Source organism: Xyrauchen texanus, chromosome 22 (assembly GCF_025860055.1).
Source record: "Xyrauchen texanus isolate HMW12.3.18 chromosome 22, RBS_HiC_50CHRs, whole genome shotgun sequence".
Taxonomy (NCBI): Eukaryota; Metazoa; Chordata; class Actinopteri; order Cypriniformes; family Catostomidae; genus Xyrauchen; species Xyrauchen texanus.
In genome coordinates this window covers 7,851,601-7,871,246 of record NC_068297.1, presented here as the reverse complement: position 1 = coordinate 7,871,246, position 19,646 = coordinate 7,851,601, and the positions used below count along the sequence as shown (strand labels likewise).

General features: G+C 36.7%; 1 protein-coding gene across 1 annotated transcript; it reads left to right on the top strand.

Annotated features, from left to right (window-relative positions):
- The first annotated feature begins 648 nt into the window (after positions 1-648).
- On the top strand, positions 649-10,158 carry LOC127662527 (protein tyrosine phosphatase type IVA 2-like). The gene is made up of 8 exons (XM_052153747.1): positions 649-904; positions 1,023-1,188; positions 5,691-5,767; positions 6,095-6,666; positions 6,778-6,870; positions 8,158-8,288; positions 8,511-8,585; positions 8,980-10,158. Exons 4-8 carry the CDS (start codon positions 6,571-6,573, stop codon positions 9,089-9,091), a joined length of 507 nt encoding a protein of 168 aa, XP_052009707.1. The 5' UTR covers positions 649-904; positions 1,023-1,188; positions 5,691-5,767; positions 6,095-6,570; the 3' UTR covers positions 9,092-10,158.
- The last annotated feature ends 9,488 nt before the right edge of the window (positions 10,159-19,646 follow it).

Below are 19,646 nucleotides of genomic sequence, written 5' to 3'. Positions count from 1 at the left end.
ACCTAACTTAAATTAATAGATCACCCAAACATTTTAATTCTCTCATCATTTACTCACCCTCATACCATCCCAGATGTGTATGACTTTCTTCCGCTGAACTCAATTGAAGATTTTTTGAAAATATTTAGAAAAGCTGTTTTGGTTCATACAATGCAAGTCAATGGGTGCTAAAATGTTGAAGCTCCAGAAATCACACAAGTCAGTAAAAATGTAATCCACAAGACTCCAGTGGTTAAATAAATGTCTGCAGGAGTGATATGATAGGTGTGGGGGAGAAAAAGATCAATATTTAAATCCATTATTACTCTAAATTCTCCTCATCATTATAGTCTTGGACTGGACACCGTGCTTAGGGGGCACCACGTGTTTCAAGTATGACGACTATATGTAATTGCGATATGTATTTTTCTAATACGAAATCATATAATACATAACCTCTATAAATTAGAAAAATACATATCGAAATAACATATAGTCGTCATACAGTGATGGAACAAAAGAAGTCGGGGGATCGGCAAAGACCATGTCCAATGGTTAGCGGTGGGCTTTAGGGATAAGGACCAATGACTAGCTACTATGGAAAGGATTGGGGGTGGGCTTTAGGGATAGGGACCAGTCAATAAGAGCGGAGATAGAATCTTGCGGGGAGTCAGATTTCGGCAAAACACCGGAATTGTCGCCTTGTTAAGGGACAGAGTACAAGAGCTAGCAGAGACTGTTTAGCAGAGATGGGCCGCTTCTGTTAAATTAATTGGAGAAATTGGAACTCTCAACCAAGAAGCTCTTGGTTTTACGGTTAAAAGAGCCTTTTAGATACAGACATAATCTGTCAATCATCGTTAGAACGCGTATGCGCGTTTGCTATACAAGCAGGGAAAATTGCGTTTTTTAAGCGTAATATGAGGTAAAGAATCACAATTTATGATTCCAGTTTTGTAAGAGTTTATTGCTGATTTGAAATATGTTCTTTGATCGTAATCTTTATCAACCGTTTTTTAGACTTTGTTCTTTCACCATTTAAGTAGATAGGAGCTGCACTGGCATGACTGGAAATACCCTCCCTAGAGCGTTCCAAAAAAGGCTGATAGTGGACTGACTTGCTAAAAGCCCTTGCGAGTTAGCCGGCTAGCAGCGTCTCTAAAGACATAGCCTCTTCATAACCGTATTCATATGTGCCGCCAGCTCTTTGTAAGTATCCATATGATATTATACATGTTTTTTTTTTAATGAAGAATAAACTAGAGATGGATTGTGATGTTGTTCATGTTGTTTTGAATAAATACGCGTTTAGCAGCGAAAACACCTACGCTAGCTGGACAAGACCGAGCGAGCTAATGTGGTGAAAACACAGGCTCTTTTTAGAATGTCTTACCATTATTAGGTAATAATAGTGAAATTATAACATATAACACATAATATATTATATAAAATATTAGTAAAATAAACGTCTAATTAACGACGTAAATTACATATATATGCGCATTTATAAACTGTTTATGACTTCACTATGAGACAGTGTGCTGGTTTGTTCTTATTTGTAGATATAAAACATGATTCTTATAAATTAGATTTTAGAATTTAATAAGTGTCTCATCGGTGTACCACAACGCTAGCGTTCTTAATTTGAACATGTTAAGAACATATAATTGTCTATTATGTTCAAGTCAAAGAGACTAATTTGAATGCCACTAAATATGAGGTGAAGAGGTAAAATAAATAATAATAAAATAATTTATATATATATATATATTAAACACACACACACACATACATGCATACGGTTGAAGTCAAAAGATTACATACTCTTAGGTTGAAGTCATTAAAACAAATTTTTAACCACTCCACAGATTTAATATTAGCAAACTATAGTTTTGGCAAGTTGTTTAGGACATCTACTCTGTGCACGACACGAGTAATTTTTCCAACAATTGTTTACTGACAGATTGTTTAACTTTTAATTGACTATCACAGTTCCAGTTGGTCAGAACTTTACATACACTAAGTGAACTGTGCCTTTTAAGCAGCTTGTGAAATTCCAGAAAATGATGTCAAGGCCTTAAACAATTAGCCAATTAGCTTCTGATATTGGAGGTGTACCTGTGGATGTATTTTAAGGCCTACCATCAAACTCAGTGCCTCTTTGATTGACATCTTGGGAAAATCAAAAGAAATCAGCCAAGACCTCAGAAAAAAAAATTGTGGACCTCCACAAGACTGGTTCATCCTTGGGAGTAATTTCCAAACACCTGGAGGCACTATGTTCATCTTTACAAACAATAGTACACAAGTATTAACACAATAGACCACACAGCCATCATACTGCTCAGGAAGGAGACACATTCTGTCTCCTTGAGGTGAACGTTGTTTGCTGCGAAAAGTGCAATTCCAGAACAACAGCAAAGGACCTTGCGAAGATGCTGGAGGAAACAGGTTGACAAGTATCTATATCCACAGTAAAAATGAGTCCTATATCGACATAATCTGAAAGGCTGCTCAGCCAGGAATAAGCCACTGCTCCAAAACAGTTTGCAAGTGCACATGGGGACAAAGATCTTACTTTTTGGATAAATATCCTCTGGTCTAATGAAACGGACAATTAACTGTTTGGCCATAATGACCATCTTTATGTTTGGAGGAAAAAGAGTGAGGCTTGCAAGCCGAAGAACATCATCCCAACTGTGAAGCATCATGGGGGTGGCAGCATCATGTTGTGGGGGTGCTTTGCTGCAATAGGGACTGGTGCACTTCACAAAGTAGATGGCATCATGAGGAAGGAAAATTATGTGGATGTATTGAAGCAAAATCTTAAGAAATCAGCCAGGAAGCTCAATCGCAAATGTGTCTTCCAAATGGACAATGACCCCAACCATACCTACAAAGTTGTGGCAAAATGGCTTAAGGACAACAAATTCAAGATATTGGATTGGCTCGCTGCCATCTCACTTGATGCCGAAAAGGCATTTGATATGGTAGAATGTTTTAAAGATTTTGGAAATGTATGGGTTCGGGAATACTTTTATTGGATGGATTCAGTTATTTTATAGACCCCCGGTAGCGGTGGTACAAACAAATGGATTCATTTCAGATTATTGTACTTTGGAGAGGGACACTCGGCAGGGTTGCTGTCTTTCCCTATTATTGTTCTGTCTTTCCCTGGAACCATTAGCAGCCGTGATAAGAAAGATGATTTTCTAGGGGTGGCGGCGGGAGGAATGGCACAAACGTTTTTTTAGATTTACGCAGATGATATTTTATTATTGGTCTCTGACCCCACTAGATCTATACCTTGACTCAACAGGATTATTAATTAATTTCCTAAATTCTCAGGAAACAGAGTCAATTGGTCTAAATCTGAAGCTTTAGCTCTTACAGCATACTGCCCAGTAATAGCTTTCCAGCTGGGCGCCTTCCATTGCCCCAAACAGGGCATTAAGTATTTGGGTATTTTATTCCCAGCAAATTTGTGTGATTTAGTAATTTTGACCCCTTAATAAATGGTTTTTGAGCTATGTGGGCAGGTGGGCTTAATTACATTTATCTATGATTGGGGAAGGTTAATGTTATTAAAATGAATTGTATTCCAAAATTCAACTACCTGCTACAATCCCTCCCTGTAGATGTCCCCCTCTGTTATTTCAAGCAATTTGATAGTGTAGCGTATTCCTTCATTTGGAATGGTAAATGTCCCAGATTACATTTCAATAAGTTACAGAAGTCGATTGACAAAGATGGGCTAGGCCTACCCAAGATTTAGTTTAATAATTTTGCATTCAGTCTCAGACATTTAGCTCATTGGTCGCTTACACATGAGAGAGCCCCTCCCTGGTTTTGTATTGAACAGGAAGTTCTTGCCCCTATTTCACCATTGCAAAGCATTTCTATTAAACTAACCGGAGATGTTACACCCCGTTATCTCGCATTTGCACTCGGTATGGACAAAAGTGTCCAGAGTGTTTAATTCTGACATTTATTTAAATGTTGTCTTGAGCATATGGCTGAACCCAAAATTATGTATTAATAAGTCCCCTTTCTGCTGATCAGATTGGTTTGTGAGGGAAGTTAATACACTCGTTGACCTATATGAGAGTGCAGTGTTGGGAATTGAGATCCTTTGAAAATATGGTTCAACATTTTAGGATTCCCAGATCTCAGTTCTTTAGGCAGTTACAGCTGCGCCACATGCTCTGTACTATTTTTGGGAGTAGCATACACCCCCTAAAGTGGCAGATACTCTGGGATTGGTGATTACTGGTTTTGGAAAAGGTCATGAGGCTTCATTCTATTACTCGCTGTTAATTCAGAGTCTGGTGGACGGAGCTTCAACTTCTCTCAAGAATTTATGAGAGAAAGATTTAAACTTGGTATTGGAGGAGGAAGTGTGGGCTAGTATTCTGAAAAATGACAAGTCTACATCTAGAGATGTATGCCTGATGCAATTTAAGATTTACATCGATTCTATTGGACCCCTCTGGATTGTATAGGCTTGGTCTTAAAGACACACCCACCTCCTGGTGATACCAATCAGAAGATAGGGTGGTGGTGTGATAAGATCCAAGAATTGGTTGAGGGTTCAGAGCGTTATGTGTGATGTATTGGACACTCAAATTTAATTTTGCCTCACTCTGTATCTTAGGCGATAGGGCGGCCATTGATATAGGGGATAGACATATAAAAAGTTGGGTCCTAGCCTTAGTTTTGATCGGCAGATGGATCATTCTCAGGGGATGGAAGTCGGCTGGAGCAGTCTCATTTCAGGAATGGTGCAAAAAGATGGGCGGGTTGGTGGCATTCGAGGAGGTAATATAGAGAAGGCTGGGAAAATGGAATTTGTTTAACAGGAAGTGGGCTAGATATTTGGCTTTTTTGGAGGGTTTTCGGGGAGGGGTATTGGAGAGGGATTTGTAGTTTTAAATGTGTATGTGCATTCATAATGTTTTTTTTTGTTATGTTCTTATTATTTAATTTGGGGGGCTTAATCTGTATAATTTGATTCAATATTTTCTGTTTATTTATTTTATATATTTATTTATTTTGTGATTGAATCAATAAAAATGGTTAATAACAAAAGATATGGGATTGGCCATCACAAAGCCCTGACCTCAATCGAATTTGTGGGCAGAACTGAAAAAGCATGTGTGAGCAAGGAGACTTACAAACCTGACTCGTTTACACTAGTTCTGTCTGGAGGAATGAGCAAAAATTCCAGCAGCTTATTGTGAGAAGCTTGTTGAAGGCTACCCAAAATGTTTGACCCAAGTTATACAATTTAAAGGCAATGCTACTACATACTAGCAAAATGTATGTAAACTTCTGACCCACTGGGAATGTAATGACAGAAATAAAAGCTGAAATAAGACATTCTCAACTATTATTCTGACAAATTTACATTTTAAAATTAATTAGTGATCCTAACTAGATAGAGAAGATTTTCTACGATTAAATGTCAGAAATTGGGAAAAACTGAGTTAAAATGTATTTGGCTATGGTGTATGTAAACTTCTGACTTCAACAATGTATGTGACACACACACACACACACACACACACACACACACACACACACACACACACACACACACACACACACATACACACATATATATACAGTATGTGTGTGTAAAGCTGACAGTCAGAAAATCCTGTTGGTTTAAAATTATAAGAACTGTAATGAATGTTAAATATATTTTATAGGTGCCAAGCAGAGACAGTCACGAATGGTGAGGATAGAATGCAGAGTTCTCAACTTGTTTTCTGTTCACTTATTGAAAGTAAGTTCTCTTTTGCATAAGCGGTGATATAACTAAACCTAATTTAAACTGATTATTGCTAAATATTTTTCATTTTAATGTATACCACCGTGTTAGAATACTCTCTTTGTAGCTTATATGCTTTTGCTTTATCATGAGAGCTTTTTCATAATCTATCCAATGGCAAAAAGCAGTGGTCTGAGGTCTCCCTTCAGCTGTTGGCTGTATCCAGTAATCATTTGGTGTTAATGGTGACATATTTTGATTTACTGCATTTGCTAGTTGTGATGTGCCTTAGGATCCAGTGTCCTGTTTTTTAACGTTCAACCATCATTCTTTGTATTCCAGGCTGCACATTTATGGCGTTTGTCAGTGTGAGTGGAGACTTTTGCCAGGCACAACACCTAGTCATTGTAGACAAGTGAAAAGAGGGCCTGCCATATGAAGATTGTACTACCTGACTGCCCGTCTTATGTTCTGCACTTTTGGGGAGCATCTTTTATTGTCCAAAGCTAAAGTGTATGAATCGGTTTGAGCCAGTCCAGCATTTTTCCGCTCTCTGGTGCCAGCTGATAATCTCTCCGCTCCTGAATGGGGTAATTTGAAATTTTTGACCAGAAGGATAGTCACCTTCTTTAGTTTTTATTTTTGAAACCGAGGGATCGTGAAAGTGGTACCCACCTCCTGTTTTCTTTTGAAAATAGTCAGAGATTTACCTAAACGCATATTGCTAGATCTATTTATTTCTTTCCCTTTGGAGGAATATTTTCCTCAAGTAGTTTTTGTAAGTGTAAGTGCAAGTAAACCTTCATTTGACTGTCAAAATGAATCGCCCTGCTCCTGTTGAGATCACTTACGATTGCATGAGGTTTCTCATCACCCACAATCCCACCAATTCACAGCTGACTAAGTTTACAGAGGTAAGTCACATCAACATTAGATGATTATTATTCTATGAATAACCAAGAATAAATAGCAATACTAGCAGCTGTGCCAAAGCCTAATATTTCTTGTTTGTCAATAACTTTCAGGAGTTGAAGAGCTTCGAAGTGCAGACGCTTGTTCGGGTTTGTGATGCAACTTATGATAAGACACCAGTGGAAAAAGAAGGCATTGAAGTTTTGGTGAGATTTGTTTTTAACCCCTAAGGGTGGGCGATATGATCAAAATCTTATATCACGATATGAGTAATTTTATATCATGATAACAATATATATCATGATATAGGTTAACATAATAACTAACCATAGTGTAATGCCTACTTTTGGAAAATCGAATCTAGAAAATCGAATAAAAACTACTTCCTCTAATATAATTTTCTCTTCATTTAGAACTTGACAAAGTAAAAAAATTAAATAAACACTCAGATTTAAATCAACCTTACCATAATACTCAATTTCACATTATGCCACATTTCTGTCTGATATGTTGTTGTCCAATAATACTATAAACGTTCCTCAAGAAACTAAAGATCTTTTCAAAGCAAAGTAACAAAGAGAATGTTACATATTTTTAGTAAACAATACACAACGAAAATAACACGTCTTGCAGAAAATAAGTTTAAACTATATTTATTAACGCTTCTTGCAAAAAAAGACGGAATTAATGCAGAGCGCATCTTTTGGCTTCCATACTATTCTTTAGCGTGCTTCGTTATAAATTGGTAATAAAGATCGTTTGTATTACCACATGTAATTTTTATCACGTGACACAGTTTGCAGATTACATTTTCTAATCTGTGTCGGCTTTTGTGAACCTATACCAGAGATGACGCACCTGTTTTGACAACAAGGTCCTCTTAAGCTCCCCTAAAATTACAAATGTGCACATTAAAGAGATGATCCAGCTGTCTGGATCACAGTGTCACTGTCCCGGCAGAGTGTGTCAGTCAGATCACGGTGGTCTGCTGCATCCTCCGCTGTAGAGAGCTCAGAATTAAATCCATACATTCATGTATCTATATTTCATTTATATTTTTAACATATCCTACCTTCTTCAATACATTACATCACCTGAACATAACTGTATATCTGTATATAAAATATTCGAACAACAGTATTGCTCTATTGGATATTTCTCTTTTTTATCTGTTATCTTATTTTTATGTCACTATATGTATATATGTTTAACTGTATATGTTTGTATGTATGTGTATATGGTTGCATCCTCTTTGCACTGGAAGCTTCTGTCACCATGACAAATTCCTTGTGTGTGTGTGTGTGTGTGTGTGTGTGTGTGTGTGTGTGTGTGTGTGTAAGCATGCTTGGCAATAAAGCTCATTCTGATTCATGCATACTGCAAAGAAAGAAAGTCATACACATCTGGGATGACCTGAGGGTCAGTAAATGATGAGAGAATGGACATTTTTGGGTGAACTATTCCTTTAAATCAAAGGTTATCTTTTTCTTTAGGATTGGCCTTTTGATGATGGGTGTTCGCCCCCTGACCAAATTGTTGATGACTGGTTGAACCTCCTCAAATGTAAATTTAAAGATGAACCAGGCTGCTGCATTGCAGTACATTGCGTTGCCGGATTGGGACGGTAAGTATTAACAAGAAAAATCTTGGATCTGATGTGCAGAAACATGATCTGTCCTTCTAGAACATTTGGTCCTTTGGTATGATAAATCAACATTTTGCTAGATCAGTAAAGGAAATTGCTGTTGAATCAGAGTCTCTGACTCATGCGTCCTTTACATAATGGAACGCTAATGTAATATTTTTGAGTTTTTAAATCCGAACACTGCATTTGTTTTGTGACCAGAGCTCCTGTTTTGGTGGCCATAGCCTTAATCGAGTGTGGGATGATGTATGAAGACGCTGTCCAGTTTATTCGGCAGTGAGTCACACTTTGCAATACCATTTGTTAAATGCATTCACAAATGAAAGGGATAGTTCAGCAAAATGTTAAATTCTTTCTTTCTTTGCTCCCTCATGTTGTTTCAGACCTTTTTCCTCTGTGGAGCACAAAAGGAGATGTTAGGCAGAATGCTAGCGTTAGTCTCCATTCCCTTTCATTCCCCCATACAATGAAAACGAATGATGACTGAGACATAAAAAAGGTTTGGAACAACAATGAGGGACTAAAGATAGACAGAACTGTGCTTATTTTTGGGTGATCTATCCTTTTAAATGCCTTCTTCTTTTCAGGATATTTGAAAGTGTTTAAAGAATTGTAATATTCCACAGATATTGTTGATATTTATTTAATGTGGTTGACAATGTTTTCTTAGGAAAAGGCGTGGGGCTTTTAACGCCAAACAACTTCTGTACCTTGAAAAATACAAACCCAAGATGCGCCTGCGCTTCAAGGATGCCAATGGTCAAAACTGCTGCATTCAGTAAAGTAACATTCGTCAAAGGATTTTTGAAAATTGTCGTCATTATTATTATTGTTAGTGTTGTTATTATCCATTTTTGTTTGATTTATTATTTTGGACCAGGATTTTGCTGTATTACAGTGCCAAGCACACAAACAGGTTAGTCAGTATTAGTGTCTGGATCGCTATATTAACTGAACAACTAAACTCTATTCAGTCATGTAAACTCACAGACAATGCAGTCTATCACTAGTGATGTTTTCATGACACATTGATATAATGATTGATTGCATTTGTTAGTGTTTTATGACAGCTCTCTAAAACTTGGTGTCCCCAAATTGTCTGGATTGTGTAACAAATCATGGTACAGTGATCATCAGACAGACTGCATTGATTAAAAAAAAAGTCACTGTGTTGGTGCATATAATGGACAGTTCTTGAAGACTCTCAGCTTCTCCAAAGTTACATGGGCACAACTACTGTATCTAATGCTATAGATATTAAACATTCCAAGACTTATTAACAGGACTGATGGACACTAGATTTTGGTCATCAATACAATGGAGGAATCAGTGTAATCCCAGATTATCCAATCAAGAACACATGTCCCTCTCCAAACTGATTGTTGAAATGAGTCAAAAACGAATAAATAATAATAAAAGTATTAAATATTTTGTTGCCATTGTTCTCATATTGTTGTCTCATGTTACACTAAATTGGCCATAATGTGGAAAGAGAACATATTCTTGTCTGACCAGCCACAAATTTTGCAGTTAAACTGTTTTTGGTTGTTGTTACCCTTACATAATAGTACTGTGGCAGTACCATGGTGCAGTGATGGTATCATATGGGACACTGGTACCGATTGATAATCATATTCATATAGTAGACCAAAGTATTCAAAAAATAAACCATGGCACTGCCATTTATAAAAGCATGCCAATATGGTAACATATCCAAAAATATGGGATATCCATGGTATTTTTTTGTTAGTGCATGCACGTTGTAGCTTTAAAACTGATGTAGTTATAACTTTATATAGTTATTACTAACCACATTACTATTATTACATGTCCTCGGTATGAAAATTATCTGTTAAAGTTTATATGTTGAAGTTGACATTAAAATCATAAAAAAAAATGTAATAATATATGTCCCGCTTCTTTAATGCATACAGTTCAAACGCCGAGAATATTCGTGCAATTTTGGAACGTGGACCTTTCTTATTGGCTGAATTTTCTTATTTTGACCGCAAGTCGGTGCAATGTAGCAGATTCACCAGACGCGAGTTTACGAACCCTACTATGGTGAAGGCCCTATTCATGAATATTAATTGAGGATGTTCAACCCGAACATGTTCATTGGCTACGCTAAAAAGCTAGCTGTAGCACAACGAATAGAACAGAATGCTGTGTTTCTTGAGACTTTTCTCTATTGAAGGTATTTTTACTTTTCGAGGCGTCTATAAAGGCTGGGCGCTTGTGCGAGATTATACAAAAAAAAAAAAAAAATTGGAAAACAGCATTTGGATTAAACGGCTCCTCACCCTACCGGACGCTCCAGGAACGTTACCAAGCAACGTCAGCGTCTACCTAATAGTTTTGAGCTAAGCCTTCGCAGTAGTAGAATTCGTAACTTCTCTGTCCGGACTGCTTAAACCTGCACAAAACATCGAAGCTATAGAATTGGGGCGTTGCTCTGACGTAAACGACCCACTTCAGATGGGGTGTCCTTTCACAAGACCAAACTCACAACGGGCATGAATGATATAATTCGTCATTTCACTATTAGCCCACACTTCTTCGGGACAGAGGGAGTTAAAAAAGAGGACATTCTTTTTTATTCGAGTCTAGATTTTGCCAGTCCCTAATCATGATGCCGGTAAGTTTGCAACAGCCTGATGATACTTTGTTGCGCCGCTCAGATTGAGAGCAGTCAATCTGAGATGATTGACAGCTTGCATTGAACATTCATTCAGAACTTATCTATACTTTCGCTTCTTACATTCCGTTGGATTGCTTATAATTAGATTAGCCTATAATGAAGAAATGCGATTCAGATGGCTTATCATCTACTGCTGATTATAACAAATTAATGATGCAATAGTGTTTGCTTTATATAGGGTTTAATATTCTCTAAAGGAGGAGGTTAGGTAAATTATGACATGTAATATGTCATTATTTCTGTGTGTTACAACCACAACAAATGTATATGACTCTTGTGATTTTAAAAGAATGTTATTGACTAACTCATATCCAGAGTGAGTGACATGCAGAAGAACTAGAGCTATAATTTCCTATAAAATGTGTATATACTGTATATACATAGTTGAGAATATTTGCTAACTTAAGTGACACTGAAATGTACAAGTAACATCTGTAAGCAAATTATGCTAGAACTTTTCTTAGAACTAACTTAGTAGTACATTTTTAACTAACCCATTTCACCAATTGGTGATTTGTAATGGGTATATAAAGTCCAAACAGGTGTTAGTTCATCACATTAAATTAGGACATCACAAAAAAAAATAATAAATTCAGAAAACTTTCAAATATATATATATATTATTTTTTTTTTTTTTGCCTTACATTTTAGCAGTATATCTATTGTTTTATCATCTAAAACCTTACAAACTGTAGTGAAATGGTTTGCTTACTGTGCTATCTGACTTTAAAGAATTGTCACTTGACTAATATTTTGTCATCAAATGCAATCTAATGCACATTCGTGCATTTGTAAATGTGACTTAAATACCCCAATACATTTTGGGACTACTTAATACTAAGTTTTACTAGTGGACATTTACCTACATTTTAATGTTGGTCTACTACATTTAGAAATTATGTCTTATTTAGTAAATATTCTTCTGCTTCTTTTCTTTGCAATTCTAATGATTGACACCAGAAAGAAGTATATACTATTTATTTAATTAATTCTATGTTTTCTGACTATATTCTTTTTTAATATCCTCATATTCTTTTTGTGTGTGTTCCAAACCCTGCCACACTCTTCTTGTAATGTCATTTGTTTCCTGTGTAAGAATGATGCGGTTTGTGGCTATTATGAATGAAACACAAGCCTGTGGGAAGTATTTTAAGGCACTGTGCGGTGGGTGAGCTGTGGAGAGGTTGGGTCAGTTGTCAGAATTCCTGAATCGTGACAAACTCAGGGTTGAGTGCTTTTAAATCCCTCGCACCCCAAATCCCGGAGCACATTTTCCAGACTTTGTACAGAAACTTTCCCTGCATGCTGATACGTCTTATGTGAAACTATACACTTCTAAAAGCTGGCATTCGAGTTGCAAGTAGAAGCAGTGTTTAAATAATCAGACCCAAAGAGAATATCTCTCATTAGAACACATTAGAGCAGAGACGACGCAGGGAGCCAGATAGGGTCAAAGATCAGAGGTGAAAAAAGGAACATCCCCTGTGCTGAAGTTGACCTTTCACCTTTGCATGGGCAGTCACATTTGGAATTCAAAAAGACTGGATTTAGAGTTAACTGACAAAGTTAATGGACTACACACTCCCTCTGTAGTGAATGTCAGTTGATGGGACAGGAGTGTGCCTCACTCCCTTTAGATGATTTCCCCCCTTTATCCTTCAATATGCATTTCTATTTTAATTTTAATATAGTATATTCAGGGTATAGATTTTAACAGTATGTGTTTTCACTGGGATGCAAACCCACAACCTTGTCATTGTTAGTGCCATACTCCTCCATTTGAGCTACAGGAACACGTGATCGAAAGATCATTGCATGACATGTTGAATTCCAATTCGGACATGTGCAATTAACTTCAGGGCCTTAAATTGACATGATGTAACTATAAGAATACTAGAGCTTTGAGGTCCTTAAATCCGGCTAGCGCTTGAATATGGATCTGCCAAGAAACCACACATTCATATTGGTCTTTTGAGTTTTTATGAGTTTCCTTGGTGCATGCTTTGGTCATAAATATTTATGCTACAGCTGCCGGTTGGGAAATGCAAGAGCATTTTCCCCCTCTGGGACAAGATCAATAAAATATTAAATATATTAAATATGATTCATCTTAATTTAATTCAAGTCTGGAGAATTTTCTTATTAACAAAACAAGGGTTATACTTTTTTTCAATTAAAAATTATCTATCTATCTATCTGTCTGTCTGTCTGTCTGTCTGTCTGTCAACTTTTATGTTCCATGTCTATGACAGCTATACCCTGTCAATGTAGTTTGAGTTTGTTTGCATATTGCGGCACTTAACATGGAAATGTATTTACTTCCCAGCATCCTGCTCAGTGGAATCAACTAAAGAAGCTTTCAGAGGAACCGTCACAAATTTTCAGTTGCTAGTAGTTATATCAGATAACATAAATCGGTAGTTATTCGGACTCACTGCAAAGTCAGCACAGAGGATAAAAGGACTGCGAACAGGCATAAAAACAAATTAAACAACAAATAAACATGCAAATACAAATCTGAGTATTATTGATGTAACGTGAGTCTTGAGAATATATGTAAATAAAGCAAAGCAAAGTCTTTCTCAGATGCTGTGTTTGTTATTCACACAAGCGCCATGGGGATATTACGTGGCCCTCTTCACCTTATCACTGCCCGTTTTGCCCCGTTTCACGGCCGGCCCACTGGGAAAAATCCCAGTTCTCCCTATGGCCAGTCCGCCCCTGGTACTATGAGGCAGGCAGCATTCTGGCTGTGAAATTACAACTTCATCTGCACTCTCACATTGCTGTAGAGTAAGACTGAGCCTGTATGATCTGTAGTTATTAGAGTCTTCACTAGTGTCACTCTGATCTCCCCAGAGTCTCGTTATTTAATGGCATTGCTACAGTATTACTGTATCTGTACCTCTGCATAGGGAATTGGCTCCTGTGCTGGAACTTTGCATTAATGGCAACTTTGAATATTTTGTGTTCAAATTTGTTTATATATATCAGTAGGAAAGGGCTGTAAATATTTATGAGCACTGAAGACAGGAATGATGTATTAAACACTGCCCAAATGAGAGGTTATAGCAATAAAATATTTAGGTACGATAAGAAAGTAATACTTCATAATAACTTTCAATAAAAACATTTACAAACATTATTACATTATATAATGCTAACCTGATCATTTGTTAATGTAAATGTAAATAGAAATGTTGTTAAACTTTGATTTATATATTTCCATGAACTATTGATCTATCTTAACCCTTGTGCATCAATTAAAAAAAGTTACACATAGGTTCATTATGGACAAAAATGTCCATGTCCAAAAACTGTCATAAAAATATTATAGATTTATATTTTTTTCCACTTTCACTGACATAATTCTTTTAACCAGCATCAGCTCTAATCATAATGACCAAACATTCATTCATTTTTAGAATTTTAACCCTTTAAACGCTGGTTTGTTTACATAATGCCACTGTTGTTTTTTATAAAAAATATAATAATTATAATTATTTTCAATGTAATAAATGCTAAACAGAATTTTTTTTATATTTATTATTAGAGCCTCAGACACATAAAAACCACACTCTGAAATCCATACCAACACACTCACACAATTATATATTCATAATGTATCTAATTGGCTCTATAATATGCATAAGCCAAAAACAGCAGAAAACAACAACAAAAGCTGATGATATGCCAAACCTGAGAAAATGGCACGATCTGGTAAAAAATATTTAAAATGTAAATTTTGAAGCCTTGCCAACATAATGAAAGCATGTTAAACAAGATTGCATAATTTTATAGTTAAATGGCACTGGGATTAAAAATCGCAGTTTTAATGGGTTTCAATGTGCCATTTTTGTCCAAAACGACGCTAAGAGGGAGTATTTTGTGTAACTAGTGCAAAAAATATTTTTTTAAAGAAAATAGGGTGAAATATTAAAATTCCAATAAAAATTCACACCTGTGGAAAATTTTATGCAGTTAGCATTAACACAGACAAAGTTATCAAAAAAACTAAACTGAAAAAGCCAAAAATGTCCACAAGGATGCACAAGGGTTAAGCATTATATAATGTAATATATGGGCCTTATTCATGCAACACGAGCAGAACAAATGTATGTGTAAATAATTCATAAAACCAATCTTAAAGGAATGTTCCAGGTTCCAATCATCAACATTTGTTATAATGTTGATTACCAGAAAAAATTATTTCAACTTTTGATTAAAAGAAAGCAAAAATTGCGGTTACAATAAGGTAGTTACAATGGAAGTAAATGGAGTCAGTCCATAAAATTTTGTTCAGCCAGTAAAAACTTTAGTCCCTGTAAGTGATTTTATCACATTATAATCATGTTAACACGTATATTGTTTATGTCTTATTTAAGGCTGTCGATTTAACGTGTTAATTCAGTGCGATTAATTTTACAAAAAATAACACATTAAAAAAATTAAAGCAATTAATCGCAAAGTAATAAGGAAGATTCCTGAGAAATGCAAGCTTGTAATACCACCTGTTTACTCCAGAGGGCAGTAAGTGAAACTTCAGCTGTATGGGCAATGCGCAGTTTATACAGTGAAGAAAACAACACTTCAGTAGGCAGAACAACACAAACATGCGTTACGTTCTTGCGTTCAAAACACTTGAAGGAGCGCAAATGCGAACTAAGAGATCTCAAGATGTGTTTAAAGATTGAGTATTAAACTATATTTAACTTGAAACAGTGAACTAAACATTTTATGTTTATGATGCAACGCACCCGAGACGCTACACAAGCATGTCTGACGCAGGTGTAGATTGACGGGTCCTTAAACAAGCCCTCATAATAAATCTCCAACTGATTGACAAATTCACTTGTGAAATGGATTGCTGTGAACTGTATGCCAATGATTGACTTATGATCAATAATATGGTAGTAAACAATACATTGTATTCTAAAGCCGCTTTTTGTATTGACTTATCAATTATTAACTCTTCTGCCACAACAATGTAATGCATTTTAATTATCTGAATATTTTATATATATACACTCACCTAAAGGATTATTAGGAACACCTGTTCAATTTCTCATTAATGCAATTATCTAATCAACCAATCACATGGCAGTTGCTTCAATGCATTTAGGGGTGTGGTCCTGGTCAAGACAATCTCCTGAACTCCAAACTGAATGTCAGAATGGGAAAGAAAGGTGATTTAAGCAATTTTGAGCGTGGCATGGTTGTTGGTGCCAGACGGGCCGGTCTGAGTATTTCACAATCTGCTCAGTTACTGGGATTTTCACACACAACCATTTCTAGGGTTTACAAAGAATGGTGTGAAAAGGAAAAACATCCAGTATGCGGCAGTCCTGTGGGCTGAAAATGCCTTGTTGATGCTAGAGGTCAGAGGAGAATGGGCCGACTGATTCAAGCTGATAGAAGAGCAACTTTGCCTGAAATAACCACTCGTTACAACCGAGGTATGCAGCAAAGCATTTGTGAAGCCACAACACGCACAACCTTGAGGCGGATGGGCTACAACAGCAGAAGACCCCACCGGGTACCACTCATCTCCACTACAAATAGGAAAAAGAGGCTACAATTTGCAAGAGCTCACCAAAATTGGACAGTTGAAGGCTGGAAAAATGTTGCCTGGTCTGATGAGTCTCGATTTCTGTTGAGACATTCAGATGGTAGAGTCAGAATTTGGCGTAAACAGAATGAGAACATGGATCCATCATGCCTTGTTACCACTGTGCAGGCTGGTGGTGGTGGTGTAATGGTGTGGGGGATGTTTTCTTGGCACACTTTAGGCCCCTTAGTGCCAATTGGGCATTGTTTAAATGCCACGGCCTACCTGAGCATTGTTTCTGACCATGTCCATCCCTTTATGGCCACCATGTACCCATCCTCTGATGGCTACTTCCAGCAGGATAATGCACCATGTCACAAAGCTCAAATCATTTCAAATTGGTTTCTTGAACATGACAATGAGTTCACTGTACTAAAATGGCCCCCACAGTCACCAGATCTCAACCCAATAGAGCATCTTTGGGATGTGGTGGAACAGGAGCTTCGTGCCCTGGATGTGCATCCCACAAATCTCCATCAACTGCAAGATGCTATCCTATCAATATGGGCCAACATTTCTAAAGAATGCTTTCAGCACCTTGTTGAATCAATGCCACGTAGAATTAAGGCAGTTCTGAAGGCTGAAAGGGGTCAAACACAGTATTAGTATGGTGTTCCTAATAATCCTTTAGGTGAGTGTGTATATATATATATATAAAATTGTTAAATATTTAAAGATAACTATGTATAATTTTTTTCATCATTATATATTGAATTTTTGTTATATGAGGGGCTTTCTCACCAAATATTTGTATATGCGATTAAATGCGATTAATCGTGAATAATTAATCGGGACTCCATGTAATTTATTCGATTACAATTTTTAATCAATTGACAGCCCTAATTTTAACATTTATTGATTGGCCCTATTAAATTACAAAAGAGCTGTACTGTTAAACCTTTTGGCTTTTTTGGTTTTAAATAAATGAGTTGAAATTATTTTCCACAAATGCTGTCAATCTTCATGAACCCATTCTTACATTAATTGCTGCATTCAATTAAATTAGACAATTTAAGTTGTTTCATGAATAATTGTTCATGAAACACATTGTAGCACATTGTTTTGAGATATTATTAAGGAACGTTATTGTTGTATCAATAAATAAACAAAAATGTTAGAAGTGCAATTTAATTTTTTCAGTTTTGTAAAGGAAAAAAAGGACCACTGTTCCAATATGGTTAGCAATTAGCTTGCCTTCATTGACCCTGTCCCCGATTTATGTCCCCATCATACCCCCTTTTAAACAGTTTTCCCTCCACCAATGTGTGACAATCACACATTCTCCAATCTCATAATCACATAACCCCAACCAATGATTTTTTATACGTGGAAAAGAAAATGAATCCGTGGCTAATTGATTTGAGTTGTTTCAGTATGGATTGTTTTCAGTTGACTTTTTGTTGCTTAACCATGCTATCCAACCCTAAACTTCCATTAAACATGACAAATAAACATCATCTCACTGGGTCCAGGTGTCAGCCATGAGAATGAGGAGCTGACAGGCCATTAAATGCTCAGAAGATTGAGTGTGTTGTTTACTGCCGTTAACTGCTCTTAACTTGTGTGCAAGTCTTAAACTAAGAGTGTAGTGAGGGGAACTGACATGTTTCCAAGGAGTCAGTTGTTGCTATGGACACCCTATTGACAGCCCTGTACAGTAAATCAGGTGAGCATTCACAGTGTTAACAATTACACAATGCCTCAGGGGGTACATTCTCCATCTAAAGCAAAAAAATAAATTTAATTAAATCAAAATCAAAGAGGGTTTAATACATATGTAGATAGTGCTTGAAACGTTTGTGTGTGTGTGTGTGTGTGTGTGTAGGATTTAGTATGACCATGTAATATTGCATCAAATATTTCGCTGAATTGTTTAGTGTTTTTTTTCAGGAATTTCCAAAGAACCTTTTTAATCTGTGTCTTGATGATACAAAACTAAAGGAAGCAATAACAGTTTTTACAGTGGAAACTGGGCAGCTATACCCAGACTAAAGTGTCTCTAGCCAGAGCTCTATTTGTCAGGACAGGCTGAGACCCACCGTGACAAGGCCAGCCTGTGTCCTGAGATTTATTATTGGCAAAGCATTGGGTACTGCGACTTTACCTCCATCTTTGGTATCAGAAAAGCTTTTTGATGTACAGGGTACACTGCACAATCGTGAAAGGATAAGTATGCCTAAACAAAATAGAATTGATGGTTTCGTTATTTGTTATCAGTGGTGCATGCTTAAGCTTGGTCAAACTTAATTTTTTTTTCTTTTTTCAGAAGCTTACTTTTCTAAGCGATCAGACTTGCAGATGATAAAATTGGCCAAAAATTCAAATAAACACATTGAAAGAGTGACCCAAACCATATCTAGGCTCTTTTGGAAACAACCACCTAGCAATCTAATTAAAGTTATTCTGCAGACTTGGTTTAGGGTTTTTCCAAAATCCCTGAACCAGGGGTGTTAACCTCGGTTCCTGGAGGGCCACAGCCCTGCAGAGTTTAGTTCCAGCCCTGCTCCAAAATGCCTCCTTGTAATCTTCAAGCACTGCTGAAGACCTTGATTAGCTGTCTGTCTATCTTTCCATCCATCCGGACACTTTCTAGCTATATGGTATAACCATAAACCTTTTAGTTTAAACTATCAGAAAAGGCTTCTTTAAGCCAACATTAACATTTTTCTAGACAAAACATACCTATCTGTTCAAATTCTAAAGCCAATGTATACATCAAGAGCGCTCTGTTTATCTGTTCCTTTGGCACACTTGTTTGTTTGATAACATAAGTGGGATGACTTCCTAATAGCAATTCATTTTTCCCTGAATATATCAACAAGTCTGATGTCTGCCACACGTGCAAGAACCTTGAGTTGAACTGTCACTGAACAATCTGTCTATTGTCATCAGATACCTCTTATCTCACCCAGGCACCTCAGTTGTTCCTGGGGGGAATGCAGTTTTGGGAGAGAGAGCCTGCCCACCCTCACCAACCACCCTCCCCTTTCCCAAACCACTCTTACTCCAGTATCTACTCTCACACACT